Raw genomic sequence first — 26296 nt, 5'->3', positions numbered from 1 at the left:
ACACTTAATACTTGCTTACTCTGTGCCTGAGTAGTACACTTTGGTAGTGTTTGTATATTATTCTATTTGATGCTTTTGAAATCCAAGAGATGAGTAGGCCGATTTTCTAGATGGGAAACTGAGATGAAGAAAGTTCTAAGTAACTTGTTCAAGATCATACTGACAGTGCGGAAGCTGAAATTAAACCCAGATCTAAAACCCATTCTCTTTGGTACTGTGTATTACTACCTAGTAAGGGAATAATTAATAGAGTCCAATTAAATAAATTATATAATGGCTATATAACAGAATGCATTGATATGCATAGAAAAATAAATGTAGTAATGGTAATGTTATAATTACTTTTGTCCCAAATTCTTTAAGAAAAACTGAATGTATGAATAGATGGAGTGTCACACATATATTGAAGGTATATGTATATAAGCATGTAAGCATGTAGTTACAGGGAGAGCAAAAGTGTGAAAGTTTACCTGTGAGAACAGATAAAAGATTATTCCACAGGATAAAACATTGACAAGAGATGGTTCTGACACTTCAGGTACTTTGGGTAGTAAGGATATAGAAGATCTTTAAAACTGCTTTTATCAGGCTAGTGGTTACTTATCAGTTATTCATGCTACAAATCTTTATAGGATCAGGCATACTTACGAAACAAAAGGGATTCTTAATATAGGATCTGAATTCTCAACGGCAAGACTCCCAGATTTAAAGTGAGCACTAAACTGTGTCAGATGATTTCGAAGAATTCCAACAGCAACTTGCGCATGTGGATCAAGACTAACTCTGAAAGTTAATAAAAATGGTTATGTTCTAGGAGAAATTTACTCAGAGTTAACAGGATATCCAAACTACTTTAAATATCTCAGTAGTTCTAATTAACATACCTGAATATGATAACACTTCCTGGAGATAAGTTTTTAAAATCTATCTCTTGAATATATTCATTGGGTCCTTTTGTGGTAACTCCAGCTTGTTTAACAATTTTACTTTCACTCAGCTTGAAAAAAATTACATAAAATATTCATTTAGCAAATAATTCTAATATACTTAAGATGTTAAACATAGTTATAAGAGTCTGAAATACCTGAATATGTTCTCTAATTTCTACTGTGATATTCGGCATTCCATTTATTGAATTCTCATCCTTCTTATAAGGACTTGTATTTCTCTCAATAGTTCTAGCTTCAAGGACTACTTCCTCAATTTTACCTAAAAGTACATACAATTTTTCAGAAATTTTTATGTGAAACTATTTGCACTTAGGAATTGCTAATGTATTTACAAATGATTTTATCTAAGATATTGAAAATGAAATACTTGTTAATTAAGAAATAAAATACAAAATATTCTGAAAGTAGATAATCCTATTTTAAGATTTATTTATTTTTATTTGAAAGGCAGAATTACAGAGAGGAGAGACACAGAGATATCTTCCACCCACTGGTTCACTCTCATATGGCCGCAAAGGCCAGAGCTGGTCCAGTCCAAAGCCAAGAGCTTCTTCCGGGTCTCCCATGTGAATGCAGGAGCTTAAGGACTTGGAACATCCTCTCTATTCCTTTCTCAGATCATTAACAGGGAGCTATAGTGGAAGTGGAACAGCTGGGACACAAACTGCATGCATATGGGATGCTGGCAATGCAGTAGAAGCTTAGCCCACCACACTACAGCATCAGTCCCTACCTCTCCAAAATTTTAAAACAGGTGCCATGCTGCAGGATGGTTAGCATGCTTTGCCATGGCACCAGTGAAAGTAAGTAATTTTTTGTATTATTATTATATTGTTATTTATAGTGCAGTTCCATAGACTTTGGGGTTTCCCCAGCCCCCCTCCCCAAGTCCTTCCTTCACTGGTTTCCCCAGTATTGAAATTAAGTAATTCTGTACAAGATGTGTTCTTCACATATGCTTCTAAAATAATTACAACTTAATTAACAAAGCATTATTTGAAAAGAAATCTTATCAAGTGAAGTTTTCTCTAACATTGAGCAAGGTTAAATCACTTAAAAGGTTTACATTTTAAATATCACTTAAAAGGTTTACATTTTAAATATTTATTTGCAAGGTAGAGAGAGTTCTAGACTGCTAGTTTATTCTCTAAATAGCTGCCAACAGCTGAGTCATCCAGACTCCATGTGAGTGGCAAGAACCAGTTACTTGAGCCATAATGCTGTCTCCCAGGGTTTGTGCTGGCGGCAAGCTGGAGTCAGGAGCCATGTTCAGAGAGTATCAGAGGAATACAAGCACTCAAAAGTGGGACAAAGGCTTGCTAATCAATGTCTTCATGGTTAGGCTAAATGCCCACCCCTACATATTAAGATAATGGAAATATTTCAGAAATAGAAAAAGGAGAGAAATTTTAAAAATTCAGATCCTACTAATGAAAATGTTGTATATAAATTCAACAGAAGCTCTTACTGTCACCTTTATTCCCCTTCAGAGGTTACTGCTAATACTAGTATGATGTTTATTACTCCTAGGATTTTTACAATATAATGTATGTTTCCCCCTAAAAAATATACAATTATTTCCCCTGTTTCTAAGTTTTGTTAGAATAGATTCAGGATATATGCACACACACACACACACACACACACACATTGCAACTTGATTTCTACTAGCCAATAATATATTTTAAAAATTCATATACATTTGTTAAATTAACTTGAGCTAATTCCTTTTAAATGCCAAATAGAATTCCAATGCATTAGTATTACAAAATATATTCTGTTAAGGTTGTCTGTGATTTTTTTCTATTAAAAATTCTTGTGCATTTTCTATTCTGAAGTAGAATGGCTGGGTCAAAAGAAACTAAAGAACATTTAACCCTACCAATTATTCTGGCTAATTTTTAAAAGAAACTGGAATTGTACATATATACCAGTTACCAACCAATACAAAACAGCATGTTTATGAGAATCTTTATTCACTTAATAACTCTGGATAGTTCCTGTATGCTATGTTGTCATACTCTACATGACAGTATGGAAATAAAAGGTACATACTTTTAAAAAAAGTCGCATTCACCTGGACTTATCTCAGGGATACTCAGTTAAAGAACGGCACACAGAGATTGTAGGTGCTGTTTTTCAGAAAGACAGGTTCCAGTCCCTGCTACTTTATTTTACAATCCAACTTTCTGCTAATTCATACTGAGAGGCAGCAAATGATGGCCCAAGTATTGAGGCCCTACAGTCAATGTGATAGAATAAGAGGGAGTTCTGGGCTCCTGGCTTTGGACTGGTTTAACCTTGGCTGTTCTGAGCCTTTGGGAAGCAAATTTACAGATGGAAAGCTCTGTTTCTTTTTCTCTCTCTTTTGTTCTTTTTCTCTATCTTTAAATATATGAAAATACATAAATATACTTTTAAAAAGTGATCTGTAAGTAATACATATGTAAGGGGAGGTATGATAAGTTGAGGAATTGTGAAAATGAGGCATGTACAAAAGTCCATGAAAAATGCCTAATGTAAAAAAAAAACTATTAATAAAATTAAAAAACTATTAATAAATTTCAGTTAATAAATTTTGGTATTGGGGCAGATGTAGCACAGTGGGTGAGCTGTTGCTTGGGATGCTTGCACCTTACACTGGAGTATATGGTTTGAGTTCTCTCTTCACTCTGATCCATTTTCTTGCTAATCATGCTTACCTTGGGAGGGAAAAGATAATGGCTCATGTACTTGGGTCTCTGTCACCCACGTGGGAAACCTGGATGGAGTTCCTGTCTCCTGCCTTGGGCCTGGACTAGCCTTTTGGGTAATGTAACAGCAGATGAAATATTAATCTCTCTTCCTCTCTTTGAAATAAATTAAAAATAAGCTTTAAATTCTGTTTTTAACAAATAAATATTCATTAATTACACTTTCCCATGAACCTTTGAAGTACTCTGCATCTGTATAGTTGAAATAATGGAATAACTACACACACTCACACACACACACACACACACACACAGATATAGGCCTGAGCATGACAAAAACCAGTTCAATTAGTACAATTCAGGAAATCAAGCAATGTATTCACACATAAACAAAAATATTAACCATTCAAGAAAATGCTAACATTTAAGCATATTTCTGTCCAAGATCTTTTCTCTGCAGTAAAAATGTAATTAATCTAGGATCCTAATTCCTTTTCTGAACCATGTCCACACTTGCACACTGCTCTGTATTATATGTATAATTTGAGATGCCACTATAGTACAATGTAATTAGCGATGACTTTTAGATTACATTACCAGGGATGCACATTTGAGGCACGTCTTTGCTATAAAATGAAGTCTTTGGATTTCTGAAAGCAGTTCTAGATACAGCCACAACAGACTGATGGATACTTGGTGAGTGTCTTGTTACTGCAACTATGTCTTCATCAACCTGATCCACATATACCTGAGAAGGAGCAAAACAGCTAAGTTAGGAATCGGTCAGAACACCAGGGCTCGAACTGAAAAGGCACTCTGAAATTGAACCTCAAAAAATGTCATTTTAAAAATTTAGCTTCTTGCCTGAATAAAACCGTTGGCTCCAAGCTCTTGATGAAGTTTATTGATAGCACACCGGGCTGCAATAATTCCACTTTGGGAATTAACTTCCCCGACATCTGATGGCGAGGCTCCAGGATTCCACTTAGTGTAAAATCGTTCCTCAGAAACCACTGAAATCTGAACAAAAGCAAAATATGGTTTGAGTATTTACTTTAATCACAATGAGACCCTTTGAGAAAATGCCCAAAGTTATCAGCTATGTGAATATTTAAAAATAGCACACAAACCTGATGTGGCACTAACTCATCATAGCCCCTTGTACTTCCACTGGCACAACATGCCATAGAAACAATTGTGGTACTTGGAAGAGCATCGTACACTGATCTGTGCTAGAAAACAAAGACAAAGCATGGTTTACTTTCTTTCAAATGCAAAATGCCATTCTGCAGCATAATGAAGTAAAAGGATAACTGCAGATACATTCTAACAGTACATAAATTTGTTTTAAAACAAGTAAAATATTCAACAAACTGCATTGCAATTGCTTGTACTTTAAAGATCCTATTTTAAGGTATGTAAATACTAATATTGAAACACTTAGCAAAATAAGCAAATACAAGAAACAGATTAGATGCTTACCACAATAGGACATTCATTATCATGGGTAATATCCATAAACAGAGCATGTGCAATGGCTGGCATTAAAGGCCTCAAACAAGGCTGAACAAAGGATCCAACAGGTTCTCCTCCGTATCGGTAAACTAATCTGCCCTCCTCATGACTATTATATGCACTCATTGCCTCTGCAGAGCATTAGAAAATATTTTAAAAACCTCCATTATTCCTGGTATGTTTAGATTTCTAATTTATTAAGACTAAATTTAAAACTAAAGACCCCATCAATATTACCACTTCCCTTCCCCCCTCACCAAAAACAAACTTACTTTAAGCATTTAAACTAATGTTCATTAGCTTAAGCAGCAAAGAAAGTTTTGCTACAGCTTCACAGGAAAAATGGCTCCTACGTGGAAAACGGAACATGGTTTATCAGGAACAGGTTTAGCATGGTTGTTGGCTATGTGAGATCTACAGGGGGAAAAAACCTAAAGATTGAATCATAAATCCGGGTAGGAGATGAAAAACAGATCCTTACATTTCAACAACAATTTTTGGGTCCGGCGCGGTAGCCTTGGGGCTAAAGTCCTCGCCTTGAATGCGCCAGGATCCCATATGGGCGCCGGTTCTGATCCCAGCAGCTCCACTTCCCATCCAAGTTCCCTGCTTGTGGCCTGGGAAAGCAGTCGAGGACGGCCCAAAGCCTTGGGACCCTGCACCCATGTGGGAGACCTGGAGGAAGTTTCTGGTTCGTGGCTCTGGATTGGTGCAGCACCGGGGAGTCACTTGGGGAGTGAATCATCGGACGGAAGACCTTCCTCTCTGTCTCTCCTCCTCTCTGAATATCTGACTTTGCAATAAAAAATAAAATAAATCTTAAAAAAAAAAAAGAAGATGTTTTTGTTCATGAGTCATCACTTCATTCCACTGGACTTTCAGTTTGAACTGAGGCATCTTACTCCAAAAGTAGAAATTTTCACCAACAAAAATAAATTGTGTTACATTACAAAGCTTCACACAGATTATTAAATGAACATGAATTTGTTAAAATCAATACACAGTTAGTAAGTGTCTTTTACTCTACTTAAGCGAAAGCTAAAGTTTTCGATGGGAAATAGACCTCAACAGGCTTACCTCTTATTAAGGAGCTAATGCCCAGTCTGGTGACAAAGATGTTGTCCAGATCCTCACTTCCCGTGAACAACTCAGCTACTACATATAAATTGGGTTGCAGTTTCCTAGCAGCATCCAACATGTACTGCAAAAAGCACGGTTACAAATGTAACAGAAAGAGAAAAGCAAGACAGGGTGAGGAGCAAGACTAGGCATGGATTTGATATAGGAGAATGTGTAGCAAAAACACAATGGAACTTAGATTTCCCAAATACATTTTGGCATATGTATGTAAGAGAGCATACAATAAACCAGCACACTAAAAGTAGATAAATTGTCATTCTGTACCTCGGCAACATGAATAGGTGTTGAGTGGCAATTATCAAGACGTACTCCTTGGAAATAAGTTGCAATTATTTCAGTGTATTTTCTCATGTGTGCCCACAGAAAAGGACAGTCCTGTGGTTTATTTCCATAGCGTAATTTAACACTGTCTCCCCAGCAAATAAGTTCTCTTCTTAAATAAACATCTGAACCTGGTAGGAAAGAATCCTGCTTTCAATGGTTCAATAAATGAAATTAAAATACTTACTTCATGAAAACACTGTTGTTTTTAAGTATGTTGATTATTTTTACTGCAAATGCCATACTGATTAAAATCATATCTAAAGTGGTGTGGAATAGAGTCTTAAAATCAATATTAGTTTTTACTTTAAATTTGTTTTTATCAAAATTCTAACTTATTGGGCAGGTGTGACGATGTAGCAGGCCGAGCCTCTACTTGTGGTGCCAGAATCCCATATGCTTGCCAGTTTGAGACCTAGCTACTCCATCTTTGATGTAGCTTCCTGCTTTTGGCTTGGTAAAGCAGTGCAGGCTGGCCCAAATGCTATCGCCTTTGCACCCACATGGGAGAACCAGAAAGAGCACCTGGCCTTGGATCAGGCTGTTGGGGCCATTTTGGGAGTTAATCAATGAATAAACGATCTCTCTTTCTCTCTGTCTTTCCTTCTCTCTTTGATTTTCAAATAAAAACAAATAACTTTTTTTAAAAAAGATGACATAACAGAATGATGGGCTCATGACTGTTAATGAAAGACTATGCTATTGTAATAATATGGGGGAAATCAGTTGGAGGGAGGGAATTTGGGGGGGAGTAGGGGAAATCCCAGAGCCTATGGAATTGTACCATAATACTAAAAATAAAATAGAAAATAAATAAATAATAATAATAAAGAAGATGACATTTCAGAATTAGCCATAAAATTGCTAAAATGTATTCCAAGTTCTGAAATACTGAAAAATAAATATATTAATGTCAATTTTTTTGGCAATGAAATCTCTAATTAAAATAGGTTGCTAACAGTGACAAGGAAACCTAAAAAGTTTCTAGTTTAACTGCTGATCAAATACCTTAACATCTTTCTTTTATGAAAGTATAATGGCCATAGTTTCAAACTTCTTTAAAAATTCAATATAATAATATTCTGTCTGAGTAAAAGCTTATGCAGACCTACAATACATAAAATATACACGTAAACATCCATTTGAGAAAATAAGAGGTCAGAGGCACAGTAGAGGAAAAGAGCTGAATCTCCCAAGTTCTTTTGTTTGTTTTTGTTGTTATTATTTTTATTATTTTCCATGATATACTTTTATACTTATAGGGATCTGCCGCCTTTGAGGTATGATACTAGAGTTTTCCCTTAGTCTATACTTATGATGCCATTATACACTTAAATAGCAAAATGCTCAACTTAGAACTGTTCTTAAAGGATTATACTATTGTAATAATATGAGGGAAAAAAGTGGCAGGCGAATCCCTCAACTTTGTTAACTCTTTTTCTCTCCCCAACTGATGCAACTCTGATCTCTCTGGTGCAAGTTAAAAAACCACTAGCCTCATAGGGAAGGAAAAAAAAATCAATAGCAGAAACTGTACTTTGAGTTTGCCATGAACTGTTTTTCCTTATGCATACAGAAATTAAAGGTAATGTACCTGGCTCAGCAAAGTTTCGCAGTGGATCATCTCCCATTACCCATCCATTATGTGCCATGAAGAAACAAGCTTTATTTGGGAGATGAATCATGGTTTCTTCAGCAGATAAAGGCATTTCCTCAAAGGGAAAAGTAAAGTATCTACAGAGATACAATCAAATTTTAAATACATGTTGAGAAACTCTGTGGAAAGAATCTGAATTAGCGGCATTAACATTGTTTCCTAATGAATAGATATAAGGAAACCCACTTCAAAATAGGTCCAAAGATCTTTAGTAGATTTTCTAAGTAAATCTGGCAGCATTCAAAGAAAGAAAAAATTAGCATACCATAATCAGCTTATTCCTTTTTAACAATTTTTTTTTTGGTTTGTGTTTTCATTTTGGACAAATTGTTACTGTTTGAGTGTGAGTTCGGGGGGGGGGGGTAGGGGGATGCTGTAATTCCTCAACACAACAGCACTGGAAGGAGGAATCCAACGGGAACTTTCTGGGTTCTGGGGGTGAAGCTCTCTCAAACGGATTGACATGGACTTTCTCACAGGAATTCTCACGGGACGGGATTAGTGAGCACAAGAATGGACTGCTCTCAGGCTGCCTCTCTTGCACACACCCTCTTGCTCATTGTCTCCCCCAGGGATTGCAGCAGCCTGGAGCCCTCATAAACCAGGAGAGGAACTGATATCAACATCATGTTCTTGGACTTTCAGCCTCTAGAACTCTTAGGCAAAATACACTTCTTTTCTTTATTAAATTAAGGCTATTTCCAACTAAACACTTCTATTCAATGTAAGAAACATACTGCAATCATACATTAAAGGAAAATCATGTTAATTTGGAAACTGGAATATAATTTTATTTTTAATCATCAATGAGAAGAAAACAAAAATAGATTACCTGGTAACCAGAGGATATTTTCTAGTGACAGGTCCTAATTTAGGCCCATGGCCAGCCAGTCGTTCATAGAATACATTTCCCAAAAGGCAATTAACAGCCTGGAAAACATTAAATTATGTTCGACCACCATCATCACCATTAATAACAAAACAGTATTAATACTCAGTGAAAAATATCAGATCAAAAGTAGGTAAGACCTGTTCCTGATGATAGTTTATGAGTTGATGCTTCTCTGAATTTAATTCCTCAACTCTCTTACAGAACCAATTACAGCATTCTTCAATCGCAGCTGGCCCATTGCTAGAGCAGAGAGAGTATTACAAACTTACTATTTAACTGTTTTTACAAAAATCCACATTAAACATGTTTTCTAACAAGATACATTGAAACCTTAATCATCAGGATTTTTAAGTCTGGCTGAAATTTGTAAATTATAAAAATCTTTACATACATGCACAGGAACATGTCCTGGCATACACACAAAGTGTTGAAGAAGAATTGTGGTATACTACTTTCCATGATTTCCTATGAATGATTTTGATACACAGAACAAAAATCATACTTGTTAAAAAGCTTATAAATAATATTATTTCTTATATTTCCTAGGAAATATAACCCAGTTCATAACATACTCATGTGGTATGAATGTCGCTAGTGCGATGTTCATATCTACGGTACAGCCAAATCGTCTGTATTCAGGATCCTGGATAATCTGAAGATGTTGTTTTGGATCAGACTTGATTACTCCCCTATTTTCTGAAAGGAAGAAGCAACGATATCTTAAATGCAAGGATAGCTGTAATTCATTCTTCCTTCCTCATTATTCTGCGCAATAATACACACACACAAACATGCAAGAGCACAAGCATGTTGTGAGAAATACACTGAGACAGAACAACACTATTAAAAAAACAAAAACCAGGAATTTTTATCAGTTCCACTTTGTCAGCTGCACTTTTCTGCCTTAGCTGGTATTCCCTTGTTCATTCTTTAAGGTCATTAAGAACTTAGGCTGAAAGTATCTTATTCTAAGATACCATCAAATATTCTAATCTCAATAATTCTGCTTCCTTAAAGATTGTCTCTTATTCCAAAGTAAGTCTGATTACAAATTTGACTTTCTTTATATTTTTCCCGTTTTTCCAAAAATAGTACAAAAGTTAAATCGTATATAAATGGTTTTTGGTGGGAGACAATTTTCACTCTTTTTCTGGAACTTGTTTCTAATAAATCAGGCATGGTACAGAGTTGCTTCTGCTAGACTTGATTTTATATTAACTAATAAATCTTGTTTATTCAGAAGATACTTTGAAATGGTTTACAAAAGAAAAACCAAAATAAGCCAAAACAGATATTGATTCTTAAAATTCGGCTACTAAGGGTCATTTGGAAGAGTAAATACATTAAAACTACCAAAAAGAAAAAGCCATGATACCAATTTTTTCATTGTGCAAATTCACTCACTACATATAAAGGGTCTTCAAAAGTCATGGAAAATAAATACTATGAAAAATTATGCATGGATTTCAAATAATCTTTTCACTAAAGTAAACTTTTAGTTACATTTTCCTTGAACATTTTGAGGTCCTCCTACTGTGTACTAGATTTTCTTCCAAGTATGGAAATGAAGTGGTGAACATGTCAGATTAACATGTGAAAAAATACTTCAAAATAAGCAAAGATCAAAATAAGTTATGATATGCAATTTACGCAGTGATAATTGGATAAAACTATATTTAAAATTTCTTTCAACAATGAGTCAGAAAAGAAACACAAATTATTAATTTTTAGTGCTCCCTAAAAAATGAATTCAGAAAGACTTGAAATTATATTGTATTATATTTTTAACGATTTGTCATTTATTTATAATGGACATGCATTGTTGCAAATAAGTAATATAACTTACACATTTTAGAGGAAAAGGAAGATACAAGTCCCTTTGATAAAATGAAGCATGAAAGAAACTAGTTATCAAAACAACTGTATTTATGCGTTACACAATTACAGAAACCGATAGCTGAATCTGACTCTCAGGAATCTCATACTGACTTCTCCTTTAAAGGCAGTCATTTCTAAGGCTTACTCTCCTGCTCTCATTCTGGTATCTGGAGGAGGAGGAAACTCCTCACTGCTGGATTATCCTATACTAACTCTAGATATATTTTTTTAAACTTGTTTCCCACTACTTTAAAAACATGGTGGGAAGGCAGAATGACAGAGATGGAGATGGAGAGAGAAGCAAGAATTCAGTGGTGGAGTTAGATATTTCATTTGCTGACTTACTCTCCAAATGGTCCCAATGGCCAGCTCTGAACTGGGTTGAAGTCAGGAGCTGGGGAAGCCTTGCTGGTCTCTCTGGATGGTAGAAGTAGCCTGATACCTTATGCCATCAGGCATTAACTTCCCAGATGTATTAGCAAAAAACTAGATGGGAAGCACAGTAGCCTGGGTTTGAATTGGCACTCCAAAACAGGATGCTGGTGTCCCAGGCAGCAGCTTAACTGGCTGTGCCATAAAGCTAGCCACTGTGGATATATTTTTCACTTGATCTTAGCCAAAATGCCGCGAAGCGATGTATTTTTCATACTGCTTCTACATTGTCTCTGAGAAATCTAATTCCTCTTTTAGTGTGGTTCCTCCTATCCTGCTCTGTTGGCTCTTTGACCAACTTCTTGATTAGTTATGTCCTTAATTGAAGACTTCTTCACCACCTGAAATCTGTTCACATAGCTGTGCTATCATTAATGGTGAAGTGGCCTAAATGGTGTGTATCATCAGCTGGTTGCCTTTCTACTTCAGCTAAGCTTCTTGCTGTAGCTGGCAAAAGACTGTCACACATTTAAGTCCTTCTCAGCAGAAGTAACTTGCGTCATCCACATTTCATTCATACCTTTAACAAAGATACACTGAGTTCAATATTCTGAGATTTCTAACAAACGAATCATAAGATACAGTCCCCAAAGGAGGTAATAATGTTAAGTATTATTATGGATATCACTAACTCTCAACTTCCAAAGTAATAGCTTTATAACATCAAACATAACATACACAATAACAGATTCAATAATTATGCTAATCAAGAGTTAACCCTTTAAGAGTAGCATTACAATTCTTAAAACTGACAGGGATAATCTAGTGTATACATTTTACCTTTTGTTAGAAGTCTTCTAAATTGCTCAACTGCTTTGAGAACATCTACTTGGAAAAATTCCCAGAGCCGAAGTTTTGGAAAAATATCCTCCCAAATTATTTTTCGAATGCACTGAAAGAATTCAACAGTTTAAAAAAATGTATATAAAACTTTTCAATGTATTATTTACAAATTATGATAGATTCAAAATAATTTTCAACAATGTAGCTAATTTGTACTTTAGAAATTTTGATGTTCTGTTCTGTTCTGTTCTATTCTATTCTATTCTATCCCATCCCATCCCATCCTATCCTATTCCACACTTACATTCATATGATGCTCATTCTCAATCAAAGCAGGTACTCCTTTGTTTTTGTATTTTCCGTCTGCAACATCACAGGAAAAATGCCAGAATGCTCTGTCTAAGACCCAGGCAGGTTTTAAGTGCGGTGAGTTCACAAGGTTATATGCACATTCTGGATGTTCCTGAATCCACTTACTATTAGTAGCTTGAAAAAAAAAAAAAAAGGAACACAAAAGAACATTCCACAATTAAATCTGTCAACTTCTGCGGAAAGAAAATTCACAAGTAACATCAATTCATATGGTTAATCCTAAAAAGAGTGATATGTTGTTTTGCAAAGAAACACCCAGGGGCAAGTGCTGTGGCATTGTGAGTTAAGCCACTGCCTGTAACACAACAGATGTGCCAGTTTGAGTACTGTTCCACTTCTGGTTCAGCTCCCTGCTAATGGCACCTGGGAAAGTACAAAGATGGCTGAAGTACCTTGGTGCCAGTGACCTACATGAGACACTTGGACAGAGTTCTTGGCTTTGGTCTTTCCTAGCTCCAGCCAATGAGGCCACCAGAGGAATGAACAAGCAGATAGAACGAATCTCTTTCTTTCTCTCTCTCCCTTATCTATTCTCCCCATCTCTTTGCCATTACATCCTTTCAAATAAAGTAAATAAAAAATTTAAAAGGAAATACTCAAATAACAGTGTAGCTAGTATCTTATTATGTATCCATTTTAAACAGCCATTCTAGAATCAGAATTAAAAGTTTGGTGAGGTATTCCAAGTGTTTACAAAATTAAAGATAATTATTTCTATTTATTTATTTTCATTTTATTTGAAAGGCACAGAGATACAGAGATTTTCCATTCGCTGGTTCACTGTCTAAATGTCTGCAATGGCTCCAGGTGCGGCAGGACAAAGCCAGGAGCCCAGAACACAATCCAGACCTTCCAAACGGCTGGTAAGGAGCCAAGGACTGAAACACCATTTCTGCTCCCCAGGGTGCCCACTGTCAGGAAGCTCGAATCAGAAATGGAGCCCAGATTATACCCTAGGCACTTTAATAGGAAATGGGCTTTCCAAGCAACATCTTAACTACGCCAAACACCTGCCATCATTTCAATTTTTTAAATAAATAAAAGCCAAACACAATTTGATTTTTAAAACGTACTAATGCCCTCAGTGTACATGAAGTAGAAGTAGTAACAATTATTGAATGCCTATTTCACATCAGAAATTGTTCTAAGCAGTTAGACGCACTTACTTTTTTTTTTTAAATGTATCTGTCTGCCCAGGGACACAGAGAGAAAGACAGAGAGGGGGAAGAGACAGAGAGAAAAATCCATGTGTTGATTTAGTGCCCAAATGCTTGCAACAATCAGTTTTGGGAAATGCTGAAGCCAGGAGCCTGGACTCCACCTGCATCTCCCATGTCGGTGGCAAGAGGCCCAAGCACAATTCCAGGTCATTAACAGGGACCTGGAATCCAAAGTGGAGCACCAAGGACTCAAACTGCACTCTGATGTTGGATGCCAGTGACCCAAACGGTGGTGTTAACTTACTGTGACACAAGGGAGGCCTTGCACAAACTCAGTAATTCTTATTTTCTGCCACACAGCGGCAGTTAAGGAACTGAGGCACCTTAGAATCTGTAATGTTAACTTTGCCCTGCTGCTGAGGTGAATATGCTCAGGCCTTATTTACTAAGTTGAGGGCCCCGCAGTTTTACACTCATTATTCCTAGCTTCAGTCATTTATTTGGTAAATCATTTATTTATACTTACCATAAAATGCTTAGCTGAAGAGGGGCTACATAAGGGGCAGAAATGTTGCAATAGAAGTTAAACTGATAATTCATTGAGACAGCTTGCCTGCGTTACATTCACCATGATATTTACTAAAAAGCTATTTGCTGAGGAGATATGATTTACTAATAGGTACCACCAACTAGGATTTTCACTTAGGAAGAACAAATACTGGATACGTGGTGCTGTGGCTTACTGTAGGCGTGTCTACATTCCACACTGGAGTGTTTCATTCAGGTTCTGGTTACTCGGCTTCTGATGCAACTTTCTGCAGATGCAAACTGCAGAGGTAACAGATGGATTCTAGGATTTGAGTCCCTGCTGTCCACAAGGAGATCGCCAACTACATGGGATACCTGGATTAAGTCCCAGGCTGCTAGTCTTCAGGCCCAGCCCTGACTGTGGCAGGCATGTGGGGAGTAAACCACCAGTCAGAAGAGCTCTCTGTTTTTCATATAAAACAATAAACACAATTCTTTAAATAAAAAAATTATAAATATAAGGGTTATCTCAATGGTAAAATCCTGAAATTGTCTCGTCAACATTTTGAAAGAAAATCAAGTGCAAAATTCAATGATCCTAACATGAGGTAGTGAAAGTATTTAATCCTATATAGAAGAGGTATCAAACGTCAAGCTATATTTTTAACATAAAAATTAAAAGCTAAATACAGACTAGAATGGCACAGTACTCACAACACTGTCCCTAGCAAAACAACCTAAGATGTGAAAATTATAAAGAACAATTGCTTAAACATCTTTGGAAACTGCACTGAGTATCTAAAATTACATTTTTTTTTCAAGATAATAATACAAAAGTCTATGGCATTTGAACACAGACCTGCTGAACTTGACTGGGTTTGCAGGATTTTCGGCCTGACAAAGCTGGGCAGAATGTCTGCCTACATGTGTCAGTTGGTGGAGCAAAGGCGCCACAACACTTCTCTGCCTGCTTGCCTGGAGCAGAACTTCCCTGCCATGCAGCGCAAGAAACAAAAAACCACAGGCAGCCTGCCTGTCCTGGGATGTAACCACACCCTCAGCTGCAGTGGAAGGCACAGGGAGCCTCCCTTGTGGCCACACCTGCCAGGAGTAAAGGCTTCTGATGCCCAAACTCCTGCACACATCTAAAAGCCAGGAGCGCGAAACCCAAGCCAGATCTCCCACTTGGGAGACAGGGACCCAAGGATTTGAGCTATCACTTCTGCCTCCCCACGGTGAGAATTAGCTGTTGTAGCCTCTGTTACAGCTTTATGTAACAAGAAACAAAAATTCTATCTGATTAAATATGAGTGTAAGCGATACATTCAGCAGATTGTGCCTTTTAAAGGCATGTTGTCCCTTTCCCCATTTTCACTGGTTAGATCCTAACAAGAGCTACAACAACCACATTTGATTGAAAATTGGAAGCAGAGCAATAAGAGAGAAGGAAACTAGTTTTCTATTCCCACTAAGTTCATATTCTAATCTTAGAATGCTACCCAATCTTTTATAAGAGATAAATGCAATTTCAATCTTCTCTAATTGACTATGTTCTTTTGTCTCTTTTTTAACAACTGTGTGATCCATTTCCTAGTGCATTCAACTTGCAACTAACACAAACTCATTATGTGGGTTTTTTTGTAAACATAATGTGCACAATATTATGGATGTCAAAGGAATTATACATACTGTCAAATTTCCAAGTAAGGAATACTGAATTCTTGGATTACAAAGTTTTCACTGTAGATTTTAAGCCTGGTTCCCAAGTACATACAGATATACCAAATACCTTTTATTTTTTTTAAACCAAGCGACTTCTTGCAATTATTATTGGAGAATATAAATAACAGATCCAGATCTATAAGCTTTGAAATTTTTTCAGAATTGTGAAGATAAACTGAAGAAATGCTTTACTTAAAGAGCAGAATTTTTTTTTTCTTAAAAATGTTTGTACCACTCAGAACTCTTCCTCTTCACATACACACTTCAGTGGTTGTCAAACAGTTTCCATGTCATGGCATACAAAAAAGATATTTGTAAAGAGCTAAGATTAAACAGACAGCTGCTTTGTCAGGCCTTCCCGAGGAGCAGCAGCTTCATCTGGCCAGCCAGCTGCACTGACAGGCAAAGGGAGCAATCATTTCCTAAAGGGTCACCAATCAGGAAACTGGACATATTCCACAGAACTCTGCATTGCTAGGGACATTTCAGAAATAAAACAGGCAAATTTTACTCAAATAAGCCTGCTTAACACAATATAATTTGCAGAGTAATTTCCGAGAGCTTACCGATAACTTCCTTCTATACTAGAAATTATTTATTTTTTTCCTATAGACAACAGTACTAGAGCTCCTGCTTTGTGGGGCTGTTTTGTTGGTCTGGAAGGCATTGACACTCTAAATTGAAATATATAACCACTAAGTTCCTGTTTTTATAAGTCTATCTTGGCAAATTACTTACCTAAAGACCTTGTCCTCAACTAGTACTGTTTCTTTTACCAGAAAAAAAAAAAGTGATATTATATAATGACTTTTTGAAGTTGAAGGACACCAGACCTAGTGTGATGGCTCAGTCGGCTAATTCTCCCTCTGTAAACACTGGCATCCCATCCAGCTTCCTGCTTATGGCCTAGGAAAAACGTTGGCATGCCCATGTGGGAGACCCAAAAGAAGATCCTGGCTCCTGGCATAAGATTGGCTCAGCTTAGGCCTCTGTGGTCATTTGGGAAGTTAACCAGCAAATGGAAGATCTTTCTCTTTGTCTCTCCTCTCTGTAAATCTGCCTTTCCAATTAAAATAAATAAATCCTTAGAAAAAAATTTGAAGGACATCTCATTTGGATTTTTAAAATTTAGTCATAGGGCCCGGTGCCGTGGCCTAGCAGCTAAAGTCCTCGCCTTGAGCGCTCCGGGATCCCATATGGGCATTGGTTCTAATCCCGGCAGCTCCACTTCCCATCCAGCTCCCTGCTTGTGGCCTGGGAAAGCAGTTGAGGATGGCCCAGGGCTTTGGGACCCTGCATCCGTGTGGGAGACCTGGAAGAGGTTCTTGGTTCCCGGCTTCGGATCGGCGCAGCACCGGCTGTTGTCGTCACTTGGGGAGTGAATCATTGTATGGAAGATCTTCCTCTCTGTCTCTCCTCCTCTGACTTTGTACATCTGACTTTGTAATAAAAATCAATAAATCTTTAAAAAAAAATAAAATTTAGTCATATAAAACATTAGGGAATGATACAATCAGAATATAATATTTTCTCATCAACACAATGAAGGTAGTTAATGAACCTCTTACCAGTATGATTGTAGACAACATCTGTAATGCAAAGGACATTCCATTCCCTTTTCAATTTTTCCACTAACTGACCCACATCACTCCAGGTGTACTTTTTATGAGGACGTGAGAAGTCAGGATTTAATTCTAACTGGTCAGCAAGCGAGTAGCATGACCTAGACAGTCCAAGAGTCTGCAGTGGTGTAAAATGGATCATGTTGTAACCTGCAATGTGAGAAAATGAAGGTTACTTAACAATAAGAACAAACAAAAGAAACCTAGAACTAAGCAAAACATTTACAGATACAGTGTCTTCAGATAATACAGGGATGAGAGAATGTATTCAGACAAAAGTCTAAAAACACATGATGCCTGGTTTATATTAGCAGTTGGATGTGTATTTTTTGAATGGATATATGTATATATATACATATATATATATATATATATATATTTGCTTGTTTTTAAAGATTTATTTATTTTTGTTGCAAAGTCAGATATACAGAGAGGAGGAGAGACAGAGAGGAAGATCCTCCATCTGGTGATTCACTCCCCAAGTGACTGCAGCAACCGGAGCTGTGCTGATCTGAAGCCAGAAGTCAGGAACTTCCTCTAGGTCTCCCACACGGGCGCAGGGTCCCAAGGCTTTGGGCCGTCCTTGACCGCCCTCCCAGGCCACAAGCAGGGAACTGGATGGGATGCAGAGCTGCCGGGATTAGAACCGGCGCATATATGGGATTCTGGCGCATTCAAGGCAAGGACCTTAGCCGCTAGGCCACGGCGCTGGGCCCTGAAAGAATATATTTATACGTAGAAAAATAAATCCTCCAGAAGAATGTTGACATACCTCTGTCTTCTACATCAAATAAATTAATTCATTTGAGAGGTAGAAACACACACCTACATGGTGTGTGTGTTGAGGGGGGGTGGGAGATAACACAGACAGAGACGAAGTGAGTCAGTGCTCCTGTCTGCTGGTTCACCATCCACATGCCTGCACTAAGCCAAAGTTGAGGGCAACTCAATCCAGTTCTGCCACATGCATGGCAGGAGCCCATCACTGCAGCCACCACTGCTATTTCCTAGGAGCCTGCACCAGTAGAAAGCTGGAATCCAGTCTGAGCCAGGTGTTGAACCCAAGTACTCTGATGTGAGATATGAGCATCCCCGCTAGCATTTTAACAGCTAGGTTAAATGCCTACCCCTTTCTCCTTTTTTTAATACCCCAAAGTACTTCTATTTTGTCTTAGTAACATCAGTCAATTTCTCATTCCTTTCTTCATCCTACATTTAACTTTAAAGTAAGGAGTTAGAGGCCAGCATCATGGTACAGCATTAAGACACTGTTTGAAATGCTGGCATCCCATGCTGGAGCTCCAGTTTGGGTCCTGGCTGCTATGCTTCTCATTCAACTTCCTTCTAATGCTCCTGGCAAAGCAGTGGAAGGCAGCCCAAGTGCTTGGACCTCTACTCTCCAGATGAAATCCATGCGTCCTGGCTTCACCCTGGCCCAACCTGCAGCCATTTGGACAGTGAACCACTGGATGAAAGCTTGGTCCTCTCTATCTTGCTTTCTCCCTCTCTGCTACTCTGCCTTTTGAAGGAAGGAAGAGAGGGAAAAAGGAAGCAAAACACACATGGAGGGAAGGAGGAGGAAAAGAAAATGAAGATTTCTGTTTAAGAGTAAAACAAAACTAAGTTTTATGCTATTGTTGATATGTATGACAGTACATGACTTCCACATGGATGGTAGTTAATCAAGGTTTGTTTAAATTACATGTAACACATTTTCTAAACATATAACTACTAGCTTTTAAAAGTAAAATATTTGAAATTATTTCATTTTTTAAACTCCTTCCTCAATAACTTGAATGACATAATTTACTGAACCGTTAAATAAGAAACCTGTAATTATATTACTAAATGTATTAAGAACAAATTAAAAGTAGAAGCAAAGTTTTTAACATCTGTATCACAGAAGATAATTACATTTTTTAAAGCAATGGGGAAAAAAAAGCTGACATTACCTGATTCTTTTGCAACCCTTAGTCTGCTTTCCCATTCATCGAAGGGTCCCAAACACTTGGCTAAAAAGGTCTGGAGAGTGACACAGTCCAGGTGTAATGTATGATTATCAGCACCAACATGTAAAATAGGATCCACGACTATGTAACCTCCACCACTTTTTTCATTTCTAAGGAAAAAAATCAAAACAAAAACTTTTCTATTACAGGCAAGAAAAAAATTTTCTTCTAATAGTCTGATATTGCTTGAAATATTGGCACTTTTAAAAAAGACTAATTAGTAAGAGCACAAAATTACTTATAAAGTTGTACCAAAAATGAATAGAAAAACCACTTTAACTCTTTGTCTCTGCAAAATTATAATACAACATTCATAGTATCTAATGATACTGGTTAAATACAAATCAAGTGTATTAAAGTTTATCAGGAACAACAATGATGCTCAGATAAGCAGCATATTATAATCATGCTGCACAAAGATCCAGCAGTTTTGGAAAGAAATTACTTAATATTTTGAATCTTCAGTGGGTCCCACATTACCTCTAAGAAACTGAAGAAGCATATTCTGCTTGCATCTCAAGAATGCAAGCAGCACTGTAAAGATTTCACGGACATGGTTCATACAATATCTTTTTAGAAGCCAGATTACTCGCATGCTAAAAGAAAGTCACTTTTTTTCCACACAAAGACAACTTGACTTACCCTTGAAGGAAGTAATACTGAAATGATCCAGATTGTTGTAGATTAAGTTTACAGTATTTATCAGAATCATCTTCCCTTTCTGTTGGGTTTTCCCACTCCAAAGAATGGAACTTTTCTCGATTGAACGTTTCTCCAGGAAATGGGTAATTTGTATACACAGTAACTGATTTTCCCTGTAAAGTTGGGCCTAATCGGAATTGCAGTTCAAATCCTAAACAAACAGCACATTTTAATATAATCACTGTAGGACTTAAATTACCATCTTAACAAACAGACATTATATTTAAATTATTATAAAAAACTATTATTTCTTATTTATATTCAAAATACAATATCTAAACCTTTTTTAGAAATATAATCTAACTTAGCTAAATTTTTTTTTATTTTAGCACATGGCTACTGTGGGACATACACATTTTTATATGTGTCCATTTACCATGACTCCCTCAATCCTTCCTTGCCCCCATCTCACCCTAGAAGCAAATGCCCAGAGACAGGCATCTGGTCAGAGACCTTTCCAGCATTTTCCAACCTGCAGCAGGGAATGGGAGTTTCTGGTGTTAGAGCATATGACATTGTATTATACTTGAGAGCTAACACTGTCTAACTATCCCACCACATACAGAAAGCCAGTGTTGGGTGAGAAGTCGAGAGAGGGAAAGAGGCAGAATTAGGACTTTTAGCAGGAGTTTGAGAGGCATCTGAGCCTCCGACTGATGTGAGCTTAGATCCAGGGGTCTGCTAATTCAGGTTTTAACAAGTGGTTGGGGTGATGGAAAACATTCATTAGTAGTATGTGCTGATTTCTTGATGGAAACAATTCCGTTATGGACTACTTTAACCAATGAGCAAGTGGGATTTGGAAAGTTTTTGCACACTCAGTTCTTATAAGCAGGTATAGGACCTCTAATCCACTGCTGCTTTTATCCGTATTGATCATTATGTAGTTATCAAAGGAATCCTGAAAGCTAATACAGTCCCATTTTTTGCCTAAGTTAGGTTATTTACATTAAAATACAGCTGAGACTTACATACTATGTTACAAGTATTTTACCATAATAATAATAATGATAAAAATGAGCACATTATAGCTAAAACTATAATATAGAAGAAAATTTTGGTTGGTTTAAGGCAAACTTCAAACTTCATAATTAAGGTATACACCATTTTTACTGAAGGGCATGTAAATTTTTTAATGTGTATATAACTTTTCAATTAATGAAGAACAATAAGAACTGATAAAAACAGGAAAGTTTGGCTCTTCTAAGCACCTTTTTGAGGAGAAGGAAACATACCAATATACATGATGTTCACTCTTCAAAATTCAACATGATAAAAAAATATGTATTAGGTTCCTCCCATGTAAGAGGGATCAAAACAGACAATTGGAGAATCTGAGCTCCAGGGTGGTAATGGGGATGCTGAGGATTAGAGAGAAGCGGGGTGCTTAGCCACATGGCTATCCTTGCCAGCTCGGGACAGCTGCGCCACGCAAAAAACCCTGAGAAGTCAAGGTTCCAGAATAACAAGCTTGGTACAGCTGGTTGGAATCAGCTGAGTTAGGGGCAGCAAAGCATGGAAGAAACAGGTAACAGGAACCAGATCATGGAGGGCCTTGCAGGACACTGTGAGTGTGCTGGCTTCTCTGAAATGAGGAGTCAGCAAACAGTTCTAAGTAGAGGAGTAACATGATCTGGTTTATGTATCAAAAATATCACTCTGAAAAAAAAGGAAAAAATAGTTCAAGATATGTTACAGGTAACGCACTTGTGCTCTGATGAAAAACAAGGGTGAATGAAACAATGTCTTCCTAGGCAGACAGTGAAGGACTTTCACACCTTATGGGCAGGTGTTCTCTGGAATCCTCAAACTTCTAGACTGGGACAACATCATGGACTGTGGCAGGCAAAGAAGGAGTTTTAGTGCATTTAGGAGATAGATTAGAGTTTGGGAAAGTAGGGGAGATCACAATTTTCAGAGCAGAGTCTTACAGAAAGAGAGATATGCAAAGAGAGATATGGCACAGAATACTACGCTTTGCGGAAGTAGGGTTTGATTTTGTGAGGCTTGTCAAAGAATGATGACTGGGAGGTGTAAACGAAACAATTCCTAGAATTCACATAGCCTTGGAAAATCTCTGATTTTTGTCGAGAATGTTGACCTTGTCAATCATTGGAGTATTAAGCATGACCCAGAAGAGTCATGCTTACGTAACAGAGCTAACGTAGGCCCCAAACAGTAAATATCACAAACCTATATGGTTTGAAGCAAGCCTCAAAGGAGTAAGCTCATCTCAGGGAACATAAATGGCTGCCAAAACTCACTACTCCTATAAAGCAAGACAACAAAAGCCAGAGATATAATAACAGAATAGTCACAATGTCTAATGGTAACAGTAAACTAAACAGAAAGAGGCGATGAGGCAGGTGGTCACACAGACACAAAGGGAAGCACATTGCATATGGAGGAAGTAGAGGATGCAAAGGATCTGAGATTTTTGCTTCTGGCAAAGATAGAATGAAAGGGACTAGATCTATCCTCCTCCTTGAAACAGCAAAAACAACAAAACCAGACAAAATATATACAATGATGGACCCTGGACAACAGGCAGTGAGACACAGTGATCCCAGAGTTGCCTCTGTTTTTTACCCTGAGGGAGCTCCAGGCTGAAGCACTTGGAGCAGGAATCTGGGCAGGGCTCAGCCAACCCTGAGCTCGGATGGAACCGCAAGTCTACACAAACCATGGAAGCTAGAATTGGTATCTGAGACCAGAAGGGAACAGAGAGAACGCAAGAATTCCACAGCTGTGCTGAGGCCTCCCATTAGGATTCAGCAGTGTATTGGTTAGTGAATAGCTGAGGGTATCAGCTGAATCTAGACTACAACAACTCAGAATTCAGGAACACTTAACACACAATTCAGGAGAGTCTTGCCCTCAGTACTAGGGATAAGCCCAGACATGGCATAGGTATATCTCAGCTTGACAGAGATTAGTGATTAAGGTGCCAGTTAAAAAGCTTGTGCGGCAGAGGTGGGGGAGGGGTGTAGGCTGGGTGTGGAGCAGGCACTGTGGTATAGTTAGTTAAGCTGCTGATTGGGATGCCCGCACCCCACATCAAAGATCATCAAATGTGGGTTCTAGTTACAGTCCTGTTTGTTCCACTTCCAATCCAGCTCCCTGCTAATGAACCTGGAAAGCAGTGGAAGATGGACCAAGTGCCTGAGCTCTGCACTTGAATTGCCGACCCAGACGAAGCTTCTGGCCCCTGGCCAGAGCTGCGCCGATCCTAAGCCAGGAGCCTGGAGCCTCTTCCGGGTCTCCCACATGAGTGCAGGGTCCCAAGGCTTTGGGCCGTTCTCACCTGCTTTCCCAGGCCACAAGCAGGGAGCTGGACGGGAAGCAGGGTGGCCGGGATTAGAACCAGTGCCCATATGGGATCCTGGCTTGTGCAAGGTGAGGACTTTAGCCACTAGGCTACTGCACTGAACCCACAAAAATATTTTTGAGCTCACTAAAACTTAATATTGTACTCTGTCAGTGAAAACATATGACTTTTACGAAAGACTTGCTTCAGTATTTTGTTTTACAGTGATTTAAAGATTTTAAGTTCTAAAGAGAAAGATCTTCCACCCACTGGTTCAATCCCCAACTGGCTGCAATGACCAGCAGTGGCTGAGGCCAAAGCCAGGAGGCAGGAGCTTCATCTCAGTCTCCCACATGGATGGTCGAGGCCTAAACTCTTGGGTCATCTTTCACTGTTTTGCCCAGGCCATTATCAGGGAGCTGGATCAGATGTGGAGCAGCTGGGATATGAACTGGTACCTTTGTGGGATGTGATGTCACAATGGATTACCCCACTATATCACAACACCAACATTATACTGGGTTTTAATATCCTCAAAGGTCTAAAAATGCCATATAAATACACACCCAAATCCAGCTAAAACAAATTATTGGTTATACTCACCAAATCATGACATTAGTCCTTAACCCGACTCACCATTTAAGTAAACAGTTTTTGTAAAAATATGCCTACTAAACATATTTTCACTGATACCCAGCAAATGCTTCAAAAAGATTCATTAGAAGATATTTTATATATTAAACAGATGATATGACAAGCAGCTGACACTCTTTATTTGGAATATTCCAGACAGATTAGAAAATCTGCCACTAATTCTTTAAAGGGGAAGACACTATTCACATGTGCAAAATCAAATAGTGATGGGCATATTTATAAAATAAACATGTGTAAAATGCATTTGTCATATACAAGGGCTGGCAAACTACATTCAGCCCAACAACTCTTCCTGTCGGCCGGATGTTACTGGAAACCAGCCAGAGCCTTTCACTTGTTTGCAAGTGGTCACTTTGGTGCAGAGCTCAGTAGCTGTAACACAGTGTGCATGGCTTTCAAAACTCCGAAGACTTGCTACACCCAAGTTTACCTCAAACAGCCAAATTGTTTTTTCAGTTTTTAAAAAATATTCTCTAAGTATTAGACTATTAAAAGCTACTTGTCATTACTGAATAGGAAAAATTTCAAAGAACAAATCTCAGAAATTCCCTAAATCATCTTAAACAACTTAAAAGTGAGATAAAAGAGATATGTGTTGTTATTCTGCCTCTCATTAAAAATACACAACGATTCTCTTACTTAAGATAATGTAACCTGTTCAGTTACTTCACCAAGCTTAGGTAGAAAAGAAGTATAATTGATAGCAACAAGTTACTGCAAAAATAAATAAATAAATAAATAAATAAATAAATAAATAAATAATTTATTCTCAGGGGAGTGTAAATTTTTAAACTTTCTTCCTGTTGGTTTTGTTTTGTGGCTTTTATTTAAGGGAATGTACAGCAACTGTGTGACAGACTGTCACATCCAGATGTAAAGATACAATGCCATAAGCATCGCTACTTCCAGACCAAATATGGACTCCCAATAAAACTGTTAACTATATCTTAACAATAGGATGCTGGACTCTCTGCCATTGTCCATACCTGTAATGTCAGGACATATTCAAACAGCAGAATGATGGATTTATGATTGCTTATGAAAGACTATATTAATGTAATAATATAGCGGAAATCAGTGGTGGGGAGAGAATTTGAGGAGGTGGTAAGGGAAATCCCAGAATCTATGGAATTGCTACCATAAAAGAGTCCTGACAAAAACAAACACAAAAAAAGAAACAAATAAGGGTGTGAGTGTTAACCCCTTCTTGACCTATAAAACCTCCACTCTTAGAGGGTATTTTTTCTGTGCTTATAATTCATCTGACATACAAGCTGAGAGCATCAATGTCAATCCATATATTAGCAAAACTGAATTACTTTAAAAAAAAAAGAACTAAAAGATTCTGTATCCCAATAGAAATATCAGTACATACTTCCAGGTGTACACATAAACTCTAAAAGTCTGTAGAATCACTGAAACTAAAATTTCTATACACAGAAACTAAAATATCAGAACGCCTACCATTGGTCAGTTAATCACTTAGTTTGCTAAAATTAGCCTGGATCACAGCAGTACAGGCATGGCTATCTTATTCTTCAGACTAGTTTTAGGAAGGCTTTCTTGGGTTAGCCACATCTCTCTGGTAGATAACTAGCAAGACAAGTAATTAAACTGCTATTGTAGACCATAATTTTCCATCTTTTTATCGCCATTCAATTTATAGAAATTCAAGCTCGCAGTCAAGGAACACATATATAACAACACCTTCTCTAAAAATAGTAAAAATGGTAAATGTAATCAACCTATATTAAAGAGGGAAGAATTCTTTTTGGAGAACATAATTTAGCCATGTTCTTCCTGAATTCAATGAATCTATGGGGGATGTAGTGTTGAAAATGAGAAGGGAAGCTGGCACGGTTGATTAATCCTCCGCCTGCATCTGCAGTATCCCATATGGATGCTGGTTCTAGTCCCAGATGCTCCAATCAGATCTAGCTCCCTGCTTATAGCCCGAGA

At 37.6% G+C, this 26296-nt stretch overlaps 1 protein-coding gene across 1 annotated transcript in view; it reads right to left on the bottom strand.

The window, feature by feature from the left end:
* AGL (amylo-alpha-1, 6-glucosidase, 4-alpha-glucanotransferase) overlaps positions 1 to 26296 on the bottom strand; it is a 62341-nt gene that overhangs the window by 32829 nt on the left and 3216 nt on the right. The window contains exons 3-20 of the mRNA XM_058659516.1: positions 20317 to 20527; positions 19618 to 19784; positions 17612 to 17815; positions 12566 to 12747; positions 12259 to 12370; positions 9741 to 9864; positions 9306 to 9408; positions 9109 to 9206; positions 8214 to 8353; positions 6563 to 6750; positions 6236 to 6359; positions 5126 to 5289; positions 4774 to 4875; positions 4508 to 4663; positions 4241 to 4391; positions 1085 to 1209; positions 885 to 997; positions 649 to 783 (exon numbers count right to left, since the gene is read on the bottom strand). Coding sequence (XP_058515499.1) covers positions 649 to 783; positions 885 to 997; positions 1085 to 1209; positions 4241 to 4391; positions 4508 to 4663; positions 4774 to 4875; positions 5126 to 5289; positions 6236 to 6359; positions 6563 to 6750; positions 8214 to 8353; positions 9109 to 9206; positions 9306 to 9408; positions 9741 to 9864; positions 12259 to 12370; positions 12566 to 12747; positions 17612 to 17815; positions 19618 to 19784; positions 20317 to 20527 — 2599 coding nt within the window. The remainder of the gene's footprint in view (positions 1 to 648; positions 784 to 884; positions 998 to 1084; positions 1210 to 4240; positions 4392 to 4507; positions 4664 to 4773; positions 4876 to 5125; positions 5290 to 6235; positions 6360 to 6562; positions 6751 to 8213; positions 8354 to 9108; positions 9207 to 9305; positions 9409 to 9740; positions 9865 to 12258; positions 12371 to 12565; positions 12748 to 17611; positions 17816 to 19617; positions 19785 to 20316; positions 20528 to 26296) is intronic.

The sequence above is a fragment of the Ochotona princeps genome, chromosome 2 (assembly GCF_030435755.1).
Source record: "Ochotona princeps isolate mOchPri1 chromosome 2, mOchPri1.hap1, whole genome shotgun sequence".
Lineage (NCBI taxonomy): Eukaryota > Metazoa > Chordata > Mammalia > Lagomorpha > Ochotonidae > Ochotona > Ochotona princeps.
Note: the sequence above shows the minus strand (reverse complement) of the source record. Positions and strands in the feature narration are given on the sequence as shown.